General features: G+C 46.8%; 1 protein-coding gene across 5 annotated transcripts in view; it reads right to left on the bottom strand.

The window, feature by feature from the left end:
* Window positions 1-16,604, bottom strand: part of CARMIL1 (capping protein regulator and myosin 1 linker 1) — a gene marked incomplete at both ends in the record, with an annotated part of 268,378 nt that extends 251,774 nt beyond the window's left edge. For all 5 annotated transcript variants that reach the window (XM_080710653.1, XM_080710650.1, XM_080710651.1 and 2 more), the window contains 2 exons: window positions 12,535-12,632; window positions 16,565-16,604. In XM_080710653.1, the coding sequence (XP_080566779.1) occupies window positions 12,535-12,632; window positions 16,565-16,604 (138 nt within the window). The remainder of the gene's footprint in view (window positions 1-12,534; window positions 12,633-16,564) is intronic.
* Between the last annotated feature and the right edge of the window lie 1,843 nt (window positions 16,605-18,447).

Below are 18,447 nucleotides of genomic sequence, written 5' to 3'. Positions count from 1 at the left end.
CAGGCAACACCACACTCAGGTGTCCTGAAGGGCTGGAAGAAGCAGGCTGGAGCCTGGATGCACAGGGACTCTTGGAGGAGGCTCCCGGAAGAAGAGAGGTCTCTTCACTGGGACAGCACTCCCCAGGGCAAGGAGACAGGGAAAGGGTCAGGAAATGGGGTAAGTAAGAGGAGTAGGAAGGATGACTGCCCTCCTGGAAGATGGGGAAGGACCACGGCATTTCAAAGATGGGTATCAGCTACACAGGTAAAGTCAGCTGCCTTCACAATCGCCTGGGAACACAAGCAACATCTCCTTTCATCTTGACCCTAAATTATCTCCAGAGATGTTGAGCCGGCTGGACACGCAGGGCGGCTGGTCTTTGGATCTAATGAGGGTGCCGTGCTCCTTATCACCAGCAAATCCCTTCACTCACACTTACCGGAGCCCTTGAAGCTCCAGGTGAAGATCTAAATCATGTAACACATTCTCACACCTCGCCAGGGTCAGCCATGGAAAGAGCCGAGTCGGCGAAAACAGGGATGCTCAAGGCTCTGGAGCCGCGTTTGCAGTCACCGGTAAACACAGAGCGCCGCTGGGCTTGTCCAGCCCTGCAAAGGTTTCACGGGAGGCAATTCCACAGGCCGACCCGAGGTGCTGCGGCCTGCATGGAAGAGGTCGCCCAGGAGCTTGGTCGCAGGAGCACGGGCCTAAGAAATGCGAGGCAGAGAAGGCAAAGAGAACACACCATGCCACTAAGTAGGTTTGTTTATTTTGAAGAATTATTTGGGTTTTGCTGGAGTTGGTACTGGGGCTTGAATCCAGGGGCATTGTAACTCTGAGCTATATACTCAGCCCTTTTTAATTTTTATTTTGAAATAGGTCTTGCTAAGTTATTGAGGGCCTAAGTTGCTAAGGCTAGCCTTGAACCTGTGATCCTATCTCAGCCTCCTAAGTATTGAGATTATAGGTATGTGTCACCACACCTGATCTTTTCTTTTTTTTAATGATAATCGATTGATGAAGTGGAAGAATTATTCTCTGTTGAGATCTCCTGAATAACAATGAGAATAAAAAGACCTGTCCTCCCACTGCCAGGAATTTATCTGAAAGAACTCAATGTGAAAGCAAACATGCTTATAAGGTCAAAGAGTGGAAACAATGAAGATACCCCACAATGAGAAATATGGTTAGGCAAGCTGGGGACAGTGACACACACTTGTAATCCCAGTACTTGGGAGGCTGAGACAGGAGGATCTAAGGTACAAGGCCAGCCTCAGCAACTTAAGTGAAACCTTCAGCAAGTTAACAAGACAGTGTTTCAAAAGTAAAAAGAGCTGGGGGGTGTGGTTCAGAGGTTCAATCCACAAGAAAGAAAGGAAGGAAAGAAGGTAGTTAAATAATACAGTGGGTCTCTAAGAGGACTTCCTACACACCTATCCCATCCTGAGAAACCAAGACACCTGCTGACCAAGGTTCATCAAGAGATCATGTTGTACTGTGGTGTGTGTGTGTGTGTGTGTGTGTGTGTGTGTATTGTGGGAGGGGGAGCCAGTGGTTAAAAAAAAAAAAAAAAAACTTGCCTAGTATGCAAAAGGACCTAGGTTTCATCCTCAGCACTGGAGAGACAGACAGATGGACGGACAGACAAACATTTTTTAAAAAGGAAAACCCTTAATTGGGCATGGTGGTACACAACTTTAACTCCAGTACTTGGGAAGCTGACACAGGAGGATCTCCTGTCCCAATACACAGTAAATCAGTAAAATCCTGTTCCAAAATAAAAAGTAAAAAAAAAAAAGGGCTGGGGTGGGGGTAGAGTACCTTTGGGTTCAATCCCCAGTACCACAAAAAAAAAAAAAAGGAAGGAAGAGAAAAAGATAAAAAAAAGAACAAAAAGAAAGATGAAAAAGAACAAAAGAAAGAAAAATAGCCTCCTGAGCAACAAAGATAAGGAAAAGGACTTTGTGGGTAAACGTGAACAGACTGTTTTACTTACTGCTAACTTTTCCCCACATACACCCGAGCATTCTTCTTTCTCCCCTATACCCTTCCTCATTTCTCAAAGAGTTGGAGAAAGTAATTTAGAGGGAGAAAAAAAAAAAAACATAAAGGAAGCTCAGTAACATAAAGATTTAAACAATATGTTCCACATACACTAATCCACATTCTAACAGTCTAGTAACAGGCAACAAGCATTTCAGAAAAGAAGGATGATCAGGGAGGGGAAAATCGTTTATCCGTCATCAGATTTTCGCAGGCTCGTAGGAGAGCACACACTGGTAGCCTCAGCCCCTTGGGAGGCAGGAGGACGGCTGGAACCCAGAAGTTCAATGTCAACTTGGGCAACAAAGTAGAGTCTGCTCCAAAGTAAATAAATAAAAAAAATTACTTGCAGTTTGCAATCTACTTTAACAATAGATATAAACATCATTGCCAGTGAACAACCTAAAAGTGTTACAGTAACCTTTCATAAATGCCTTTCTGTTTCCAGTTCTCTGTAACTATTTTATAGCCTTGGTTGGGGGTAGAGGGAAGTTCTCCCTGTTCATTTCACATTTTGGTAACATTTCCTGGCTACTCCGTTTCCACAAAGCCCCTTTCATACCACTCGCCTACTCCCTCTCCTCGCCCGCCTCCTCCTCCCCAGGTTGCACCTAAATGCCCTGCTTCCAGGGCGGCTAAATCCCAGAGGCTGGAAAAACAGTATCTTTTTAAGAACAACTGAAAAGCCAAGGCTAGTATATGTTCAGCAGTCTCCTTGTCCAGGGTCATTTGACTCGCTTATCCTCACAGAAGAACTGGGGCAGTTGCAGAGTGAGCAGAATGTAAAAGCAGCTCAGGTGACAAATTCAAGTCGGCCAGACCTAGGTCCTGGAAACTGTGCCAGGGGACAGGGGCCACCCCACCCCACCCAGACATCGGTGGAACAGCACGGGGATGCTGACTCCAGTTTGGCATTCAAGTAAATTCCCAAGCATTCAAATACAGATTCTTTTCTTTTGCATTCCCCAGAACTTTGCCAGCCCCCTTGGCAACAAGGCACGCTCTCAGATACCCACTCCTGAAGATCGCTGCCATGTTATTGCTGTTTTCTGAAGCTCAATTTTCTAGAGCCATGTAACTTCACCCAGGCGCTTTGAAAATCACCTATGCACTGAATTGTAAGCGATCCGTCAAAGTTGAGACTCCTCATGGTCCCACAAAGAGAACTGTTCAAATTACCCAACAAGTGCTACCAGAGCTTTGCAGAGAGCGGTGAAAACCCAGAGGCCTGAAACGATTCTCCAGCTGCCTGCTTCAGAAGCAATCGCGGCCCACAAACCTTCCATATGAATCTCATTCTCTCGTCTATTTTAACTACTCGAACAAAACACCAACACACACACACACACACACACACACACACACACACACACACACACCAACACCCTATGTTGGAGCTAAACTTAAGGTATCGACAATGAGGTAAGTCCTGGGACAGCCCAGTTCTGTGCAGAGCTCAAAGGCTTCTCCACACCATCACTGCTTAGAGGAAAGCATCCTGAGATTACAGGACTATTTCTAAAACAGGGACATTGCTAGGCGTGGTGGCACACACTTGTAATCCCAGCATTTGGGAGGCTGAGACAGGAGGATCACAGTTCGAGGACAGCCTCAGCTACTACTTAGTGAGGCCCTTTGCAAATCAGTGAGACTTTGTTTCAAAATACAGAATAAAAAATAGGGCTGGAGGTGTAAATCGGAGATAGAATGCCCCTGGGTTCCAGCCTCGGTAGCGCAAAAATAATAATAATAATAATAATAATAATAATAAGAAGAAGAAGAAGAAGAAGAAGAAGAAGAAGGAGAAAATAAATAAAACAGTGAGATTTGTACTGCTTTACTGGTAAAGAGGAAATCTCTCCATACCAAGCAACGAAAACAGAAACCAATCTCCCTATGTCCTTATGTCTATTCATCCTTCCTTTCTTCCTTCCTTCCTTCCTTTTTCACAGTACTGGGGATTGAACCCAGGCCCTACCTAGCACATGTGGGGCGAGCACACCACCACTGAGCTGTACCTCCAGCCTCTCTATGTATTTTTTACTTGTTCACCAAGACGGTCTCTTGAAACAACAGGTTGAGTTTACACTGTTTGGGGTTAAACTAAAATATTACTTATGGATCACACAGAAATTTTGTCTTGTTAAAAATTACTACCAGACCCCCCCCCCAAAAAAAAAAATGTCTGTAAACCACTGGCCAAGGCTGACTTGCCGTGGTCAAAGCTCACCGCACAACACAATGTCCAGAGCGCACACGGAAGTGACTATAGAACACATCTGCTCCTGTATCAAGCCAGTACTGGCGGCTGGGGAGCCGGGAAAACATAAACACGCTGGCCATGAGAAATGAACATGGTGTGGAGCACAGGAGCAACAATGTCCACACTGAACATATGAAATTAAAAACAATAAGCCGGGCATGGTGGCACATGCCTGTAATCCCAGTACTTGGGAGGGAAAGACAGAGGATCCAGGTTCACAGCCAGCTTCAGCTACTTAGTGAGGCTCTCTGCAACTTAGTGAGACCCTGTTTCAAAATAAACAATAATTAAAAAAAAAAAAAAGGACTGGAGCCAGGCGTGGTGGCGCACTCTTGTAATCCCCGCGCTTGGGAGGCTGAGACAGGAGGATCGCACAGGTTCGAAGCCAGCCTCGGCTACTTAGTGAGGCTCTCAGCAACTTAATGAGATCCTGTTTCCAAATAAAATATAAAATAGGTCTGGGAGTGTAACCCAGAGGTAGAAGGCCTTGAGTTCCATCCCCAGTATCACACACACACACACACAAAAAAAAAAATAGGGCTGGGGGTGTAGCAACCCAGTACTTAGGAGGCAGTACTTGGTAGGCTGAGACAGGAGGATCGCAGGTTTGTGGCCAGCCTCAGCAATCTTGTGAGGCTCTCCATTACTTAGTGAGATCCTGTTTCAAAATAAAAATAAAAAAGGGCTGGGGGTGTAGCATGGAGGTGGAACACCCCTGGACTGATAAGAAAAAAAAAAAAAAGAGGGAGGAAGGAAGGGAGGGAGGGAGGAAGGAAACTTATGACTGATTACAAAACTTTTATCTTGGAAGATATTCCTTTTTTTTTTTTTTTTTTTTTCTTCTTTTTTGCGGTACTGGAGATGGAACCCAGGGGCATTCTACCTCCAAGTTATACCCCCAGCCCTATTTTTATTCGTGTGTGTGTGTGTGTGTGTGTGTGTGTGTGTGTGTGTTAGTTACTAGAGATGGAACCCAGGGGCCTTCTACCTCTGGGCTACACCCCCAGACCTATTTTATATTTTATTTAGAAACAGGGTCTCACTAAATTGCTGAGAGCCTCACTAAGCTGCTGAGGGTGGCTCCGAACCTGTGCAATCCATCCTTCTGCCTCAGCCTCCCAAGTACTGGGACTACATCACATCCGGCTTTATTCTTTATCTTGAAACAGGGCCTCACTAAGTAGCTGAGGTTTGTCCAAAAATCACGAACCTCCTGTCTCAGCCTCCCAAATGCTGGGATTACAGGTGTGTGCCATCACACCCGGCTAAGGTGTCAGAGTAGCCAAGTAATCCAAGGCTCCAGACTCCCTTTTTTTTTTTTTTTTAATTTGGAAACAGAGTGTCACTAAGTTGCAGAGGACTCACTAAGTTGCTGAGGCTGTCCTTGACCATCCTCCAGTCTTAGCCTCCCAAGTTCTGGGATCACAACCACACGCCACCACACCCCACTAGAATGAAGGGTTTTAAAGAGAAGAGCTGGATCTGAATGCCAGTCCCCTTTTGTGCTCAGTCAAATGTAAAAGAAAGTCCCCGGCTTCTGACCCATCTTATCAGGGGTGTGGAAAAACGGGGACTTCACACAGATAACACAACCCAAATCCCCAAACTGATCAGACAACAGCAAAGTCAGGAGCCAAAGGGGACCCTCCACCACTCTGGAGAGGGAGGTGCGGCCTGGTCCTCTGCAACAGCCCAGCAGAAGTGAAAACCAAGAGGCCCCCAAGCCTGCCCCCTCCTAATGGCACTCAGGACTTCTCTTTTAACCATTTCTCCTAAAAAAGGAGTCCATGCCATGCCAAATGACGTGGAGAAACTGGATTCCTTACCTGCTGCTGGTAGGACTACATAGTGGTCCAGCCACTTGGGGAAAGTTTGCCAGTTTCTAATAAGACATGCAATTCCCACGCAAACCAGCCACTGCAAGCCTTGGCATTTACCAGCGAGAACCGGAGGCGTATGTTTAACAAAATCTGCACACAAATGTTTATATCAGTTTTGTTCCTAATAGAAAAAAACCTGGACACAACCCAGATGTCCCTCAGTGGGTGGATGAATAAACAAGGTGCGGTACGTCCATACCACGCGATCGTCTTCAGGAAAAAGGGGGTGAATACGCATAACCTAAAACCACGCTGAGAAGATCCAGCCACCAAACATATTCTGCACGATCACATTAGTATACCATTATTGAAATGACAAAATTATAGAAATGGAGACTGGATTAGTCACTACCAGTGGTCAGAGAAAGGCAGAAGAATATAAAAATAAAAGGACCATAGAAGCAAATACTTGTGGCATTGTAAACCTCCTGCACTGCAGGACAGTATCACTCAAGATCAGTATCCTGATTGTGACATTATACTATAATTTTGCAAGATGGGGGAAAAGAGGATACAGGGCACAAGGGGGTGGGGCTCTCTGTATTATTTAACTCCGTAGAAATTCACAATTATCTAAAAATAAAAAGGGAAGGCAGGCATGGTGGCACACACTTGTAATCCCAGCATTTGGAAGGCTGAGACAGGAGGATCGCGGTTTGTGGACAGCCTCAGCTACTCAGTGAGGCCCCTTATAACTCAGTGAGACCCTGTTTCAAAAAATAATAAAATAAAGCTGGGCGTGGTGGCGCACACTTGTAATCCCAGCATTCATTCTGGAAGCTGAGACAGGAGGATCGCATTTCGCGGACAGCCTCAGCTACTTAGTGAGGCCCTCTACAACTTAGTGAGAGACCCTTTTTCAAAATAAATAAATTTTTTTTTTAAATAGGGCATGGGGTGTAGCTCAGAGGTCAAATGCCTCTGGGTTCCATCCCCAGACCCGCAAAAATAAAAAAATAAAAAAAATAAGGCTGTGGTATAGCTCGGAGGTAGAATGCCCCTAGATTCCATCCTTAGTACCACAAAAATAAATAAATAAATAAATAAATAAATAAATAAGTTTATGGCGGGAGGTGTGCTGGAGATTGAACCCATGGGCATTCTACTTCTGAGTTATACCCCCAGCCCTAATTTATATTTTTACTTTGAAACAGGGCCTCACTAAGTTGCTGAGGGCATTGCTAACTTGTTCAGGCTGGTCTTGAATCTGTGATTTTTCCTGTCTCAGCCTCTCCACGTACTAGAATTACAGGCATGTGCCACCACAACTGGCAAAAAGTTATTAAAAAATAAATTTTAAAAAAGCCTAACACAGTGGTACACACCTATAATCCTAGGCTAATGCCTCACAGGTTCCAGGAAAACCCCAGCAATTTAGCAAGACCTTGTTTCAAAACACCACTGAGTAGCTCAGTGGTAGAATGCCTCTAGGTTCAATTCCAAGTACTACACACACATAGAAAAAACAACAACAAAAAAAAACAAGACTGAATTAAGGCTGCACATGGTGGCACACACCTACAATCCCTGTGATTTAGGAGGCTAAGGCAAGAAGACCACAGGTTCTAGGCTAGCCAGGGCAATTTAGCAAAACTCTGTCTCAAAATATTAAAAGGGCAATATCCCCAATATTGTCTGCACACGCGCGAGCAACACACACACACACACACACACACACAACATGTAAATTAAGATACTAAATACTTTTCTCGTGTGTGTGTGTGTGTGTGTGTGTGTGTGTGTGTGTGTATGTGTGTGGTACTGAGGATGGAACCCAGGGGTCTTGTACCTCCGGGCTACACTCCCAGAACTATTTTATATTTTGTTTGGAAATAGGGTCTTAACTAAGTTGCTGAGAGCCTCACTAAGTAGCTGAGGCTGGCTTCGAACCTATACGATCCTCATATCTCAGCCTTCCAAGCACTGGGATTACAAGCATGAGCCACCACGCCTGGCTGCTAAATACTTTATTTTTTAATCGGTGTGCTAGAGAGTGAACCCAGGGGCATTCCACCTCCGAGCTACAACCCCAGCACTACTTTTAGTTCCAACTACTCAAGAGGCTGAGGAGGAGGATGGCTGGAACCCAGAGATTAGAGGCCACCCTGGGCAACATAAAAATCCTCTGTCTCAAACAAATAAAAATAAAGTCTAAGTGCAGCAAAACTAAAAAAGATCAGTTAGCAAATAAGAGAAGGGAATAAGAATCTAAAAAGCACAGGATCATTTCCTAAAAGCATCCCTTGAAGAAAACAGAGAAAGGGCTCACAGCAACAGAAAGCCTGCCGTACAGCGTGCCCTCAGTAGACGAGCTCCCCACTTGAATAAAACCCCAGCTACAGGGCTGTCCGCTGGGAGAATACTCTGAGTCAGGGTCACCCTGACTCCTTTAAACTATCTCAAGAGGCACTAGCTTGGGCCTGTTCCACCAGTTTCCCAGCCTGTCAATGATTCTTTGGCCAAATAAGTTTGGAAAAGACAGCCTCCTTGATATCCAAAGCGCCAGGGTACAGTAATGTCTCTGAAAAGCCATGCAGTAAAAAGGCGATTTATCATTCACACCCTGATTATCAAATCTACCTGCACAGAGAACAGTCTGTTCCCAAGACACCCTAGCACATCTGATTTCATTCGACCAGAATATACCTTGAGAATTGTCCTCTGTGCTGCTATAAAGTGTCATGAACGGAACAAACCCTCTTGGTCTATGGGGCGCTGCCCGGGCCCCCTTAACAGAATAGTTGGAGAGTTTGCTTCAGAACTGACATTTTTCTACTCCATGGGGAAAAGAGAATGCAGGGCCCCCCATTCCTCTGGAGGTATCATTTGTTAGGTGTTTACCAAGTAAATGGTAGGCATTGTGCTACATAGTATTTAAATATATCCTACTTAATCTTCAAAGCCAGGTATACAAATAGATACTGTTAAGATCTGCTTAACCAGAGAAAGAAATCAATTAACACGGTTAGAAAGTTGCTGAGCTGCCATGAAAACCAGGTGTGACTCCAAAATCTGCTCCCTTACTGCCTACCTGCCTCTTGCCTCCCTAAAAAAGGGAGAACAAAGTTCAGGCGAAGGTCACCAGAAACAGGCTGCAAGAAGAGACCTGTTGAACCAGTCCAGGCTTTCCTTCACCTGATAGCAACTGCCGAAGAAGGGACCAGGCTTTGTCCTGACCACCCCACCTGGCATCCAGAGCTCTCCAGGCTTCAGGCTCATCCTGTTCCCAGTCCAAATCAAGTCCCACTCTTCCCCTGTCTGCTGCCTACCCATCCAGAAGTGTGGGCTTAGGTTTCACTTCCTCCTGGAAGTCTTCCTGAGGGTGTAGCTCAGTGGTAGAACACTTGTTTAGCATGCCCAAGGCCCTGGGTTCCAACCTCAGCACCACAAAATTAATAGTAATCACCTGGTTGATACCAAAGCAAGTCATGCTAGCCTCCCCAAATCTCCATTTACTCTCAGGGTTGCAGGGTGGCTTGAACAGGTCACGTCAACTTAAGTGAGTCAAGTGTCAACATGGCACAGTGCTGAGCACCTGGCCAGCTACTAGCTACTGTGGTCAGGAGAAGGAAGATGAAGGTAAGTACTGGACCAAGGATAAACTAGAAATGGTATTATGTCTCAGCACAGCTCGGTGGCACATGTCTGCAATCCCAGTATTTGGGAGCCTAAGACAGCAGGATGGCAGGTTCAAGGCCAGCCCCAGAAATTTAGGGAGACCCTCAACAGCTTATGGTAAAAATAAAATTTATAAAAAGGAACTGAGGGTACAGCTCAGAGACAGAATGCACCTGGACTCAATCCTCACGAACCAAAAGAGGGGAGGGAGGGAGGGAGGAAGGAAGGAAGGAAGGAAGGACAGGAGGAGAAAATAAATAGTAATAATGTCTCGAAGTATAAAAAGAAACCAAGTAACACACAACAGACTCCTACTTTAGAAGAAGGAAACCCATGGTGACTCCCCCCCACCCCCGAAGATCAGAGTAAAATGGAAAAAAAAAAGTATATGTAAAGTAGCCTGCCTTCTCATTAACAACCTGAGAGTAGACTGATAATTGATTAATTCAATTTTCTAAATTAAAAACTCCAAAGTCAACAGTGTAAAGGCTACTCTTTAGATCTGTTTGGTCAACCTCAATCCTGTCAAGGAAGACCTACACTTTGAGTATTCATACTAAATAATCCCTGCCCGGGCTAATAAATAACAGCCACAACAAGTTTAGGCCAAGTTTCTACAAATCTCTTCAATTCCAGATTGAGGAGATAAATGTTTAAATTCAAATACATTTGTAATTTGGCTTCAACTTTGATCCACTAAAAAAAAAAAAAAAAAAAAAAATTAAGCACAAAGTTGTGTATGTTTGTGAAACCGGGGATTGAACCTAGGAACATTCTACCTCCGTGCTTACCTCCCGCCCAGCCCTATTTTTTATTCTTTATCTTGAAACAAGGTCTAAGTTGTGGAAGGCCTCACTTACATAGCAAAGGCTGGCCACAAACCCCTGATCCTCCTGTCTCAGCCCCCAAGTACTGAGATTACAAGGATGCCCTGCCACACCCGGCTCTAATCATAATTATTTTTGAATGGTGTTAATATTATTATGTTGGCTATGGATCCATCTTTATAAACTGCAACAATTACTTGGGTTTTAATATAATGATGAGAATTCATACCGAATAATGCCAAGTTCCATTTTCTAAATTTAAAATTTTTTATGCTGCTAAGGATCAAATCTAGGGCCTCAAGCATGCTAGGCAAGCACTCTGGTACAAAGCTACATCACCTCCCCAAGTACCATTTTTTGGACTACTGTGACAAACACTAATGACATTTAAATTGTACAGAGATAAATCTACCCTATACATGAATAAAAATTCCCACAGGGCTATGGTATCGCTCAGGGGTAGAGTCGTTGCCTAGCATGCACAGGGTCCTGGGTTCAATCCCCAACACCAACAAAAAACCCCCATAAAATAATAATAATAATAATAATAATAATAATAAATAACAATTAAGCATCTAAAACTGCTAATGACAGAAATTATACTTTTACTACATCTCCAAAAAAAACACAGTTCTATGCTTAAAAATCATAAGAAAATTTCCTCTGTATTAAAGCTCAATAAAACAATGGCATTATAATCATTCCTGTTGTCGATGACCTCACTATGAGTCTCCAGGATCCCATTCTGTTGCAGGGTAAAAGTCCCCCAAGTTTTCCCATTTCGATGCCTCAGCCATCCTGACTTGTATGCACAGACAGACAAGAAAGAAATAGAAGTCATCCATCAACAGCGTAATCCTTATTTACAACTACCCTCAGTTTGATTCCCAGCAGCACAAAACAAAGTCCCCATATCCTGGGATTGGAGATTTCATAAGATTCTCAAGACAGATATTATCTGAAAAGACACTTCAAATTCAACTCCATCTGAAGAAATGGAATATTAAAAACATTCTCTTTCAACAACAGCATATGCTTGGGATTTGTTTTAAAATACTCCAAGGGGGGAAAAAAATACTGTGGGGGAGACAGATGAAACAATATTAGCAAAATACTGAAAACTGTTGAGACTCGGTGACAAGTCCATAGGACTCCATCCAGCACAATTCTGTTTGCATATTTGAAAATTTCTGTGATCACCAGAATATTCATTCCATCCTTGATTAAATTTAGGGTTGACACAATCTCAGCCTAGAAACTACTGGAATATCAGAAAAGGCTTCTCACCTGTCTGAAGTATAAGCCTATCACTGACGATTCCCCTAAGAACCTGTGCCTCTAAGGGTCCAAACCCATGGCCCAGCAACTCCCCACAAACTAGAGAGACTCTAAGTCCAGTGGCAATACTGGCTGATACTACATCCAGCAGGGTTTCCTCTGAAAAACCAAGTAAGATGGCCGAAGTCTCCTTCATTTTCTAAGGTAATCATTTCTTGGATGGGCCAAGATAAAACACTTGAAAAGTCTGAATTAAGCAGACAAGAGAGGGATTTTTTAAACTCCTCCATAAGACCTTTTGACTAAAGTCATATAATTAGCCACACACACACAGCAAAGATAAACAGCCAACTTCAAATATTGTAAAAGCAGGCACCAGGAAAATTATCTGAATACAGGTGACTATCAGAACTTGGAGGGAGATACAATTGACAAAATTTAATCTCTAAGTGACCTGACTTTTTCAACAAAAGAAGATTCCAATGACTCTAAGACAAGATGGTCACAAGAACTTTTGAATACAAAAAAAAAAAAAAAAAAAACCTAGAATGAATGCTGTGTAGAAATTTCACAATCAAAACCATGGAGAGGAAAGGAACTTTCGTTTTCAAACATGGTAATAAAAACACATGGAGACACTTACCAGCACCTTGTTTTCAAGTTTGTCTCCCTTCACCTCCAGCTTTACTTTCTTCTTCACTGCAATTTTTATCTTTCTGCCAATAACATCCTTTATGCTTTCTGAAAGAGAATAGGTTCATTATATTCTTTTATTAATCAGGAAAAAAGTATCAGAGAGGAGATGGCATTGGGAGGGAAGAGAATATCTGGTTATTTTTTTATTACTGTTTGTCTTTTTATTTGATTATTTTAAGAAGTCTAATAATTATCAGCCATCAAGAATTTAATCAACAACTACTTTGTGCCTTGTGCTGAGAGATGCTGCAGCAAATATAAAAACATATGACATAAAGCCAGCTCTTGAGAGGCATGATATCATCTTGCTAAGAAAACGGGATGCATACCCAAGAAAAGAGGAGCAACTTGGGGCAGAATGGTGCGGGACGGTACACAGACCATAAGCCAAGAGGAATTCAAAAATTCCTCCAGCCTTTGCCTGGACACCTTTGGCTCCCACAGTCTCTGGGTTCAACACAGTGCCACAGAAACATCAACTTCTACAAATGGTGCCATGAAGGGTAGGGGCAATGGAAAGAACCAGATTTAAATGGTTTAGCCAAAAAAGGCACTCCTAGTGAGAGAGAGAGAGAGAGAGAGAGAGAGAGAGAGAGAGAGAGAGATCTTCCTCTTGATTCCCATAACTCCATACTATAATATCCTCTTACTATAATCATTTTGGCTTACCCATATTTTCACAAATATATTACATACACAGAATACCTCCTGGGCCAATACTTCCTTCCTATGTGCTGAATAAAGATGGCTCCTACTTTTCACAAGCGTTTACAATCTAGTGGGGGCCATAAGGGGTACCATTAAAGGAACCTGTGCACAGGACTGTGGATCAGAAAGCACATGAAGGTTCAGGGAGGAAGGGATCCCTGGGCTGAATCCTAAAGGTATAGGAAATAGATCACTGGTTTCCAAATTGAAGTGTACAGTACAATCCACTGAGCTGCAGGAGGGGAATGGTAGATTTATTTTCCCCAGCAGTACTAGGGATTGAATCCAGGGGCATTCTACCTCTGAGCTACATCACTAGCCCTATTTATATTCTTTATTGTGAAACAGGGTCGCACTAAGTTGCAGAGGGCTTTACTAAGTAGCTGAGGCTGGCCTTGAACCTTTGATCCTCCTGCCTCAGCCTCCCAAGTATTGGAATTACAAGAGTGTGCCACCATGCCCGGCTTAAAATTTTTACTTCTAGTTGCGATGGGTGTTTCAGTTGATGTTTTAAATTATACTTAACCACAAAAAAATGAGTAAAAAAAAATTATACTCAATAATGTATAACGTGCAGTTTAATGCCGGGCATGGTGGCACACGCTTATAATCCCCGCGCTTGGGAGGCGGAGACAGGAGGATGGCGCAGGTTCGAAGCCAGCCGCGCTGGCTTAAGAAACCCTGTTTCCAAAAATAAAAAAAAAATATAAAATAGGTCTGGAAGTGTAGCCCGGAGGTAGAAGGGCTTCCAGGAACCCCAGTACCACCAAAAACAAAAAAATAAATAACGTGCAGTTTAACAACTATATGTTTATTAAGGGGTGATCAAACTTTACTTATCAATAATACATCATCAAGAAAGTTTAGCTGAGTTGGTAAGAAGAAAAAATGAAAGGAGAGGGCATTTTGATCATGGAGAAGGGCAGGGATGCAGGAGAGAGCATGTCCTGTCCAAGGGAAAGCAGCGGGTGGAATGTCTGGGGCAAGAGCATGTTAGGAACTCCCAGCACTGAGAGTTCTCTCTGTAGCCCCCATCTCATCACAACTCCAAACAAGAACAGGCTACTTCCACCTAAGAACTGTGGGGAACTGACTCAAGAATATATGCACATGGAAAGACAGGGGAGTTATTTACTAAAAGATGAAAAGTGGCTGTCTCTGAGTGGTCACATGAGTGACATAATCTCCTCCGCAAAGAATAAAATTTTTCTACAAAGAGCCTGCATTAGTTTTATAACCAGAAAGATACACAATACACTGGTCAGACATGATGGCGCATGTCTATAATCCCAGCAACTCAAGAAGCTGAAGCAAGAGACTCGCAGGTTCCAGGCCAACCTAGGCTACTGAGCCAGGCCCTATCTCAAAATTAAAAGGGCTGGGGATGTAGCTCAGCGATAGAGTGTCCCTGGGTTCAATCCCCAGGTACAAGAAAGAAAGGAAGGAAGGAAAAGGAAGAATTGAGAAGAGAAATAAAAGATAAACAATAAATACATTGTTGAAATGCCTTGAGGGATTAGCTTAAGGAAATATACTGAGGTCTAGGCATGGCCACCATTTCCAATTGATCAGAACACAGCTCTTGGGAGTACCTGAAATTAGAAAGGCAGGTGCAACAATTTCAACATCCCAGCCTAACTAAATCACTTAAAGACCTCCAAAAATCCTCAGGCATATCACAAAAGCATGTCTCCTGGTTGAGAGGCATAAGATGGGCAATACTGATCAACACAAAAATGTCATCTCAAGATAGCCATCAACATCAGCCTTATTGCCTACTTGCCCTTTTCTCCAGTCTAAGCGATCACCCAAACTTCTCACTGCCAGGTAAAGACAACTCCACACATTTAAAAGTCCACCACATTCTGGAGGCATCTCCAGAGCCTTTGGGGGTCAAGTTTCCTTTTCCCGGTGGAGTATAAGGAAGGTCTGAGCCTCTCAGAACCGGATGGGTCACTCACTCCAGCAAAGGTTGTAGGTTGATCTCTGAAGCCAGCCCAGCCATTAGGGTTGAGGAGGGAGGAGAAGGTCCTGAAGGCTGGGGTGTGTAACCCCCAGGGGTGGGGGGAGGTAGCTTCTCACTCTGAATTCTGGTAATGGGCTCGGTTTGTTTGGGTTTTCTTTTTAATCGATCTAAAAGTACAGAGGTCCACACAAAACTAGCCGCAGCTTCTTCACATCAAGTTTCACCTGCTGAGTTGGAAGTGACCATGGGCGGACACAGGTGAATTCCTGTTGGATATTATCGCCAACAGGACCAAGAGAGGGGCAAATTCCACCCCCCAGAGGCCAACGGGCGCTTAGCACTTCCGCTTGAGCAGCTGGTCTGTGCGCAGTGTGGGGAGGATGGTACCGCAGAAATATAGGTCACTGGGGCTCAAGACACACGGGCACACACAGACACGCTCACCTGGCGAGGAGACAGCATGCTTCACACACGCAAGCTAAGCGCTGGCTTTCCGGGACACTCCTCCAGCCTATCTTAACTCTGCCATTTTAACCCTCCAGATAATGAAGTTAAACCCCAAGACTTAAAATCCGGGCCCCGCCCCCCCCTAAGGAGCAAAACCTCGAGGGCCTCAAACAATGGGTCACCTTGCACCAGGGTACCGCACACTAGCTCCCTAAGGCATGGGGGGGGATCTGTAGATTAACCATTAAAATGGGCTTCTATCATTAACCCTCAGTTTCCTGGCCCCAGTTTGCGTCAGCCCTGTAACCCTTTCGCTCCCAGCTCGCCACCCCAAGCCACGCCTTGGCAGGCCCAGACTCCAGGCCAGCCAGCGCCTCCTCCCCAGGTCTGTGGGTAGGAGGGGACCCTCTCCCGCAGGGCGTTTTCTGCCGGAGCTTGGTACAAACCCAGGGCGGCCTATACTGTGCTTTCGCCAGCTATCCTTCCACTAGACTTTCCCGGACTTTCCAGAGTTTGGGGCAGTCAAGGCTAGGCGCTGTAAGGGGTCCCCTCGCTATCAGAACTCCCACAGTGGGGCAGCTAGCCTACTTCCGCGACCTGGACCCCCAAACCAGGGAGCGAGGGGTCTGCACCCCAGCCCACCGGCCCGACCCCTCGGGCACCCCATCCCTCCCACCCCTTTCTTCTCTGGACCAGTCTCTTCCAGCAGTCAGCGGGGAGCAAACTTCCCGGCGACCCCGCAGCCGCTTGGACCCAAGGGGCGCCGGGACAGCGCGGGACCCGGGGAGGGCGTAGGTGGGAAGGCAGAGGAGGGGGCGCAGAGGGAGGTGGAAAGTCGGCCGCCGCGCCAGCTTACCGATCAGCTCCCGGGGCACGTCGGAGCTCTCCTCTGCCATGGTGACCTCCAGGTGCAGGGTGCGACAGGTCCAACTCTGATTCACGGCCCCCGCCCTTCCTGAGCCCCTTAAATGTTTGGAGAGGCAGATGCCGCTTGCAAATCAGAGTGGGCAGAAAAGGGGGGCGGAGATACAATTTTGCCGCGCCCCCCCGCCCCACCAAAAAAAAAAAAAAAAAAAAAAAAAAAAGAGTTGTAAAGACGAGGAGGGCTGCGGATGCTGCTACATGACGCCGCCTCCAGCTCCCGGCTGCGGATCGCCAGCGAGCCGGGCCCGGGCGCCGGCTGCCTCCTCCTGCTCCCCGCCGGCCCGACCCGGCGCCAGCTCCCGCGCAGCCGCCGCGCCGCACCTACAGCCCTAGGTGAAGGCGGAAGGCGTGCAGAGGGCGGGGAGGGCTCGGGAGGCGGCAGTCCTGGGCCTCCCGCGGCTCCCGGGGGCGGGCGCCGCTCGGGCCCGCCCCTCCTCCTGCGATTCCCGGGCTCCAACTCCTCCTCCGGTTCCTGGGCTCCTCCTCCTGCTGCGATTCCCCAGCTCCTCCTTCTGCTCCTCCTCCTCCTCCTCCTCGGTATTCCCGCAGCTCCCGCTCCGGTTCCTCCTCCTCCTCCTCCTCCTCCTCCTCCTCCTCCTCCTCCTCCTCCTCCTCCTCCTCCTCCTCCTCCTCCTCCTCCTCCTCCTCCTCCTCCTCCTCCTCCTCCTCCTCCTCCTCTCCCCCTCTTCCTTCTTCGGCTACTCCGCAGGCGATTCCTGCTTCTCCTCCTCCAGCTCCTTCTGCTCCTCCTGAGATTCCTCCCTCTCCTCCTCCTCGCCTCGCGATGGCCTCCAGGGCTGGGCGCTGGTCCCAGCGGCCCGGCGGCGGCGGGCTCGCGCCCCTGCTCGGCCTCGCTCCCACCCCGCAGAGCCGGGCGCCTGGAGACGGGCCCGGGAGCCCGGGAGCCCGGGAGCCCGGGAGCCCTCTGCTGGCCGGGGGCGGAGAGCCAGGCGCCCGGCTTCCCGGCTCCCAGTCCCCAGCCCCGGGCGCTCCCCGGGACCCGGGGGCAGAAGGCTGCCGATCCACGCAGGTTCTGCAGACCTGGCTACGTGGAGACTGATTATTTCTGGGACCCTCTCACGCACTTAAATTTCTCCAGCCCTCCCTGAGCCGTGTCATTTCATCAGCGTTATTAATGTTCAGTTTCTGGGGAGCGAGAGCTAGACGAAACCGGTAAACACCGGCCATATGGCGAGAAGACACTTTTTGTGGCTCGACAGCCGCCGTTTGCCAACGCAGACATCAGGAAGGTGGGGGCGCGTGGGAAAAGCCGCTCCCCGGGGGGGAGGCCTCTTTTACTCCCCAGCATCCTCCGGGGCGGGGCCAGCATCATTCACAAAAGCAAGAGCGAGCCTGTTGCAAAGCGCCACCACCTGGCCCGGCCCCTCCGACCCCCCGGAGCTACACCCGAAGGACACCTGGGGTGTCTACGTGAGCTTCAGTCGCCCCGCGACTGGAAATGTCCAATCAGACCCTGGTGTTAAAGGACACAGAGAGGGGAGGGAGGACCGGAAGGGCAGCCTCCTTCCATTTGGTAGCCTGATTTTAACCACGGCTATCACCTTGTTTGTCAGATGCTCTGGCCTCTGATCCAGACACAACCAACAAGGCTTTCATCAAGCTGGCCCTTCCCACCTTCGGGCGCCCCCACCCACCCCTAAGCTGTTGCAGCTGAACTGGACCGACTCCCTTCTCCAGGATTCGCTGGGCCTCGGCTTCCTCCCTCCCTTCTCTTGGTTATGATTCTTATCCGTGTTTTTCAGACACAAATCCTGTGACCTTCTGGGGGCTTTCAGGTCACTGGGATCCCTAGGC

Source organism: Muscardinus avellanarius (assembly GCF_963383645.1).
Source record: "Muscardinus avellanarius genome assembly, chromosome: 14".
Taxonomy (NCBI): domain Eukaryota; kingdom Metazoa; phylum Chordata; class Mammalia; order Rodentia; family Gliridae; genus Muscardinus; species Muscardinus avellanarius.
Note: the sequence above shows the minus strand (reverse complement) of the source record. Positions and strands in the feature narration are given on the sequence as shown.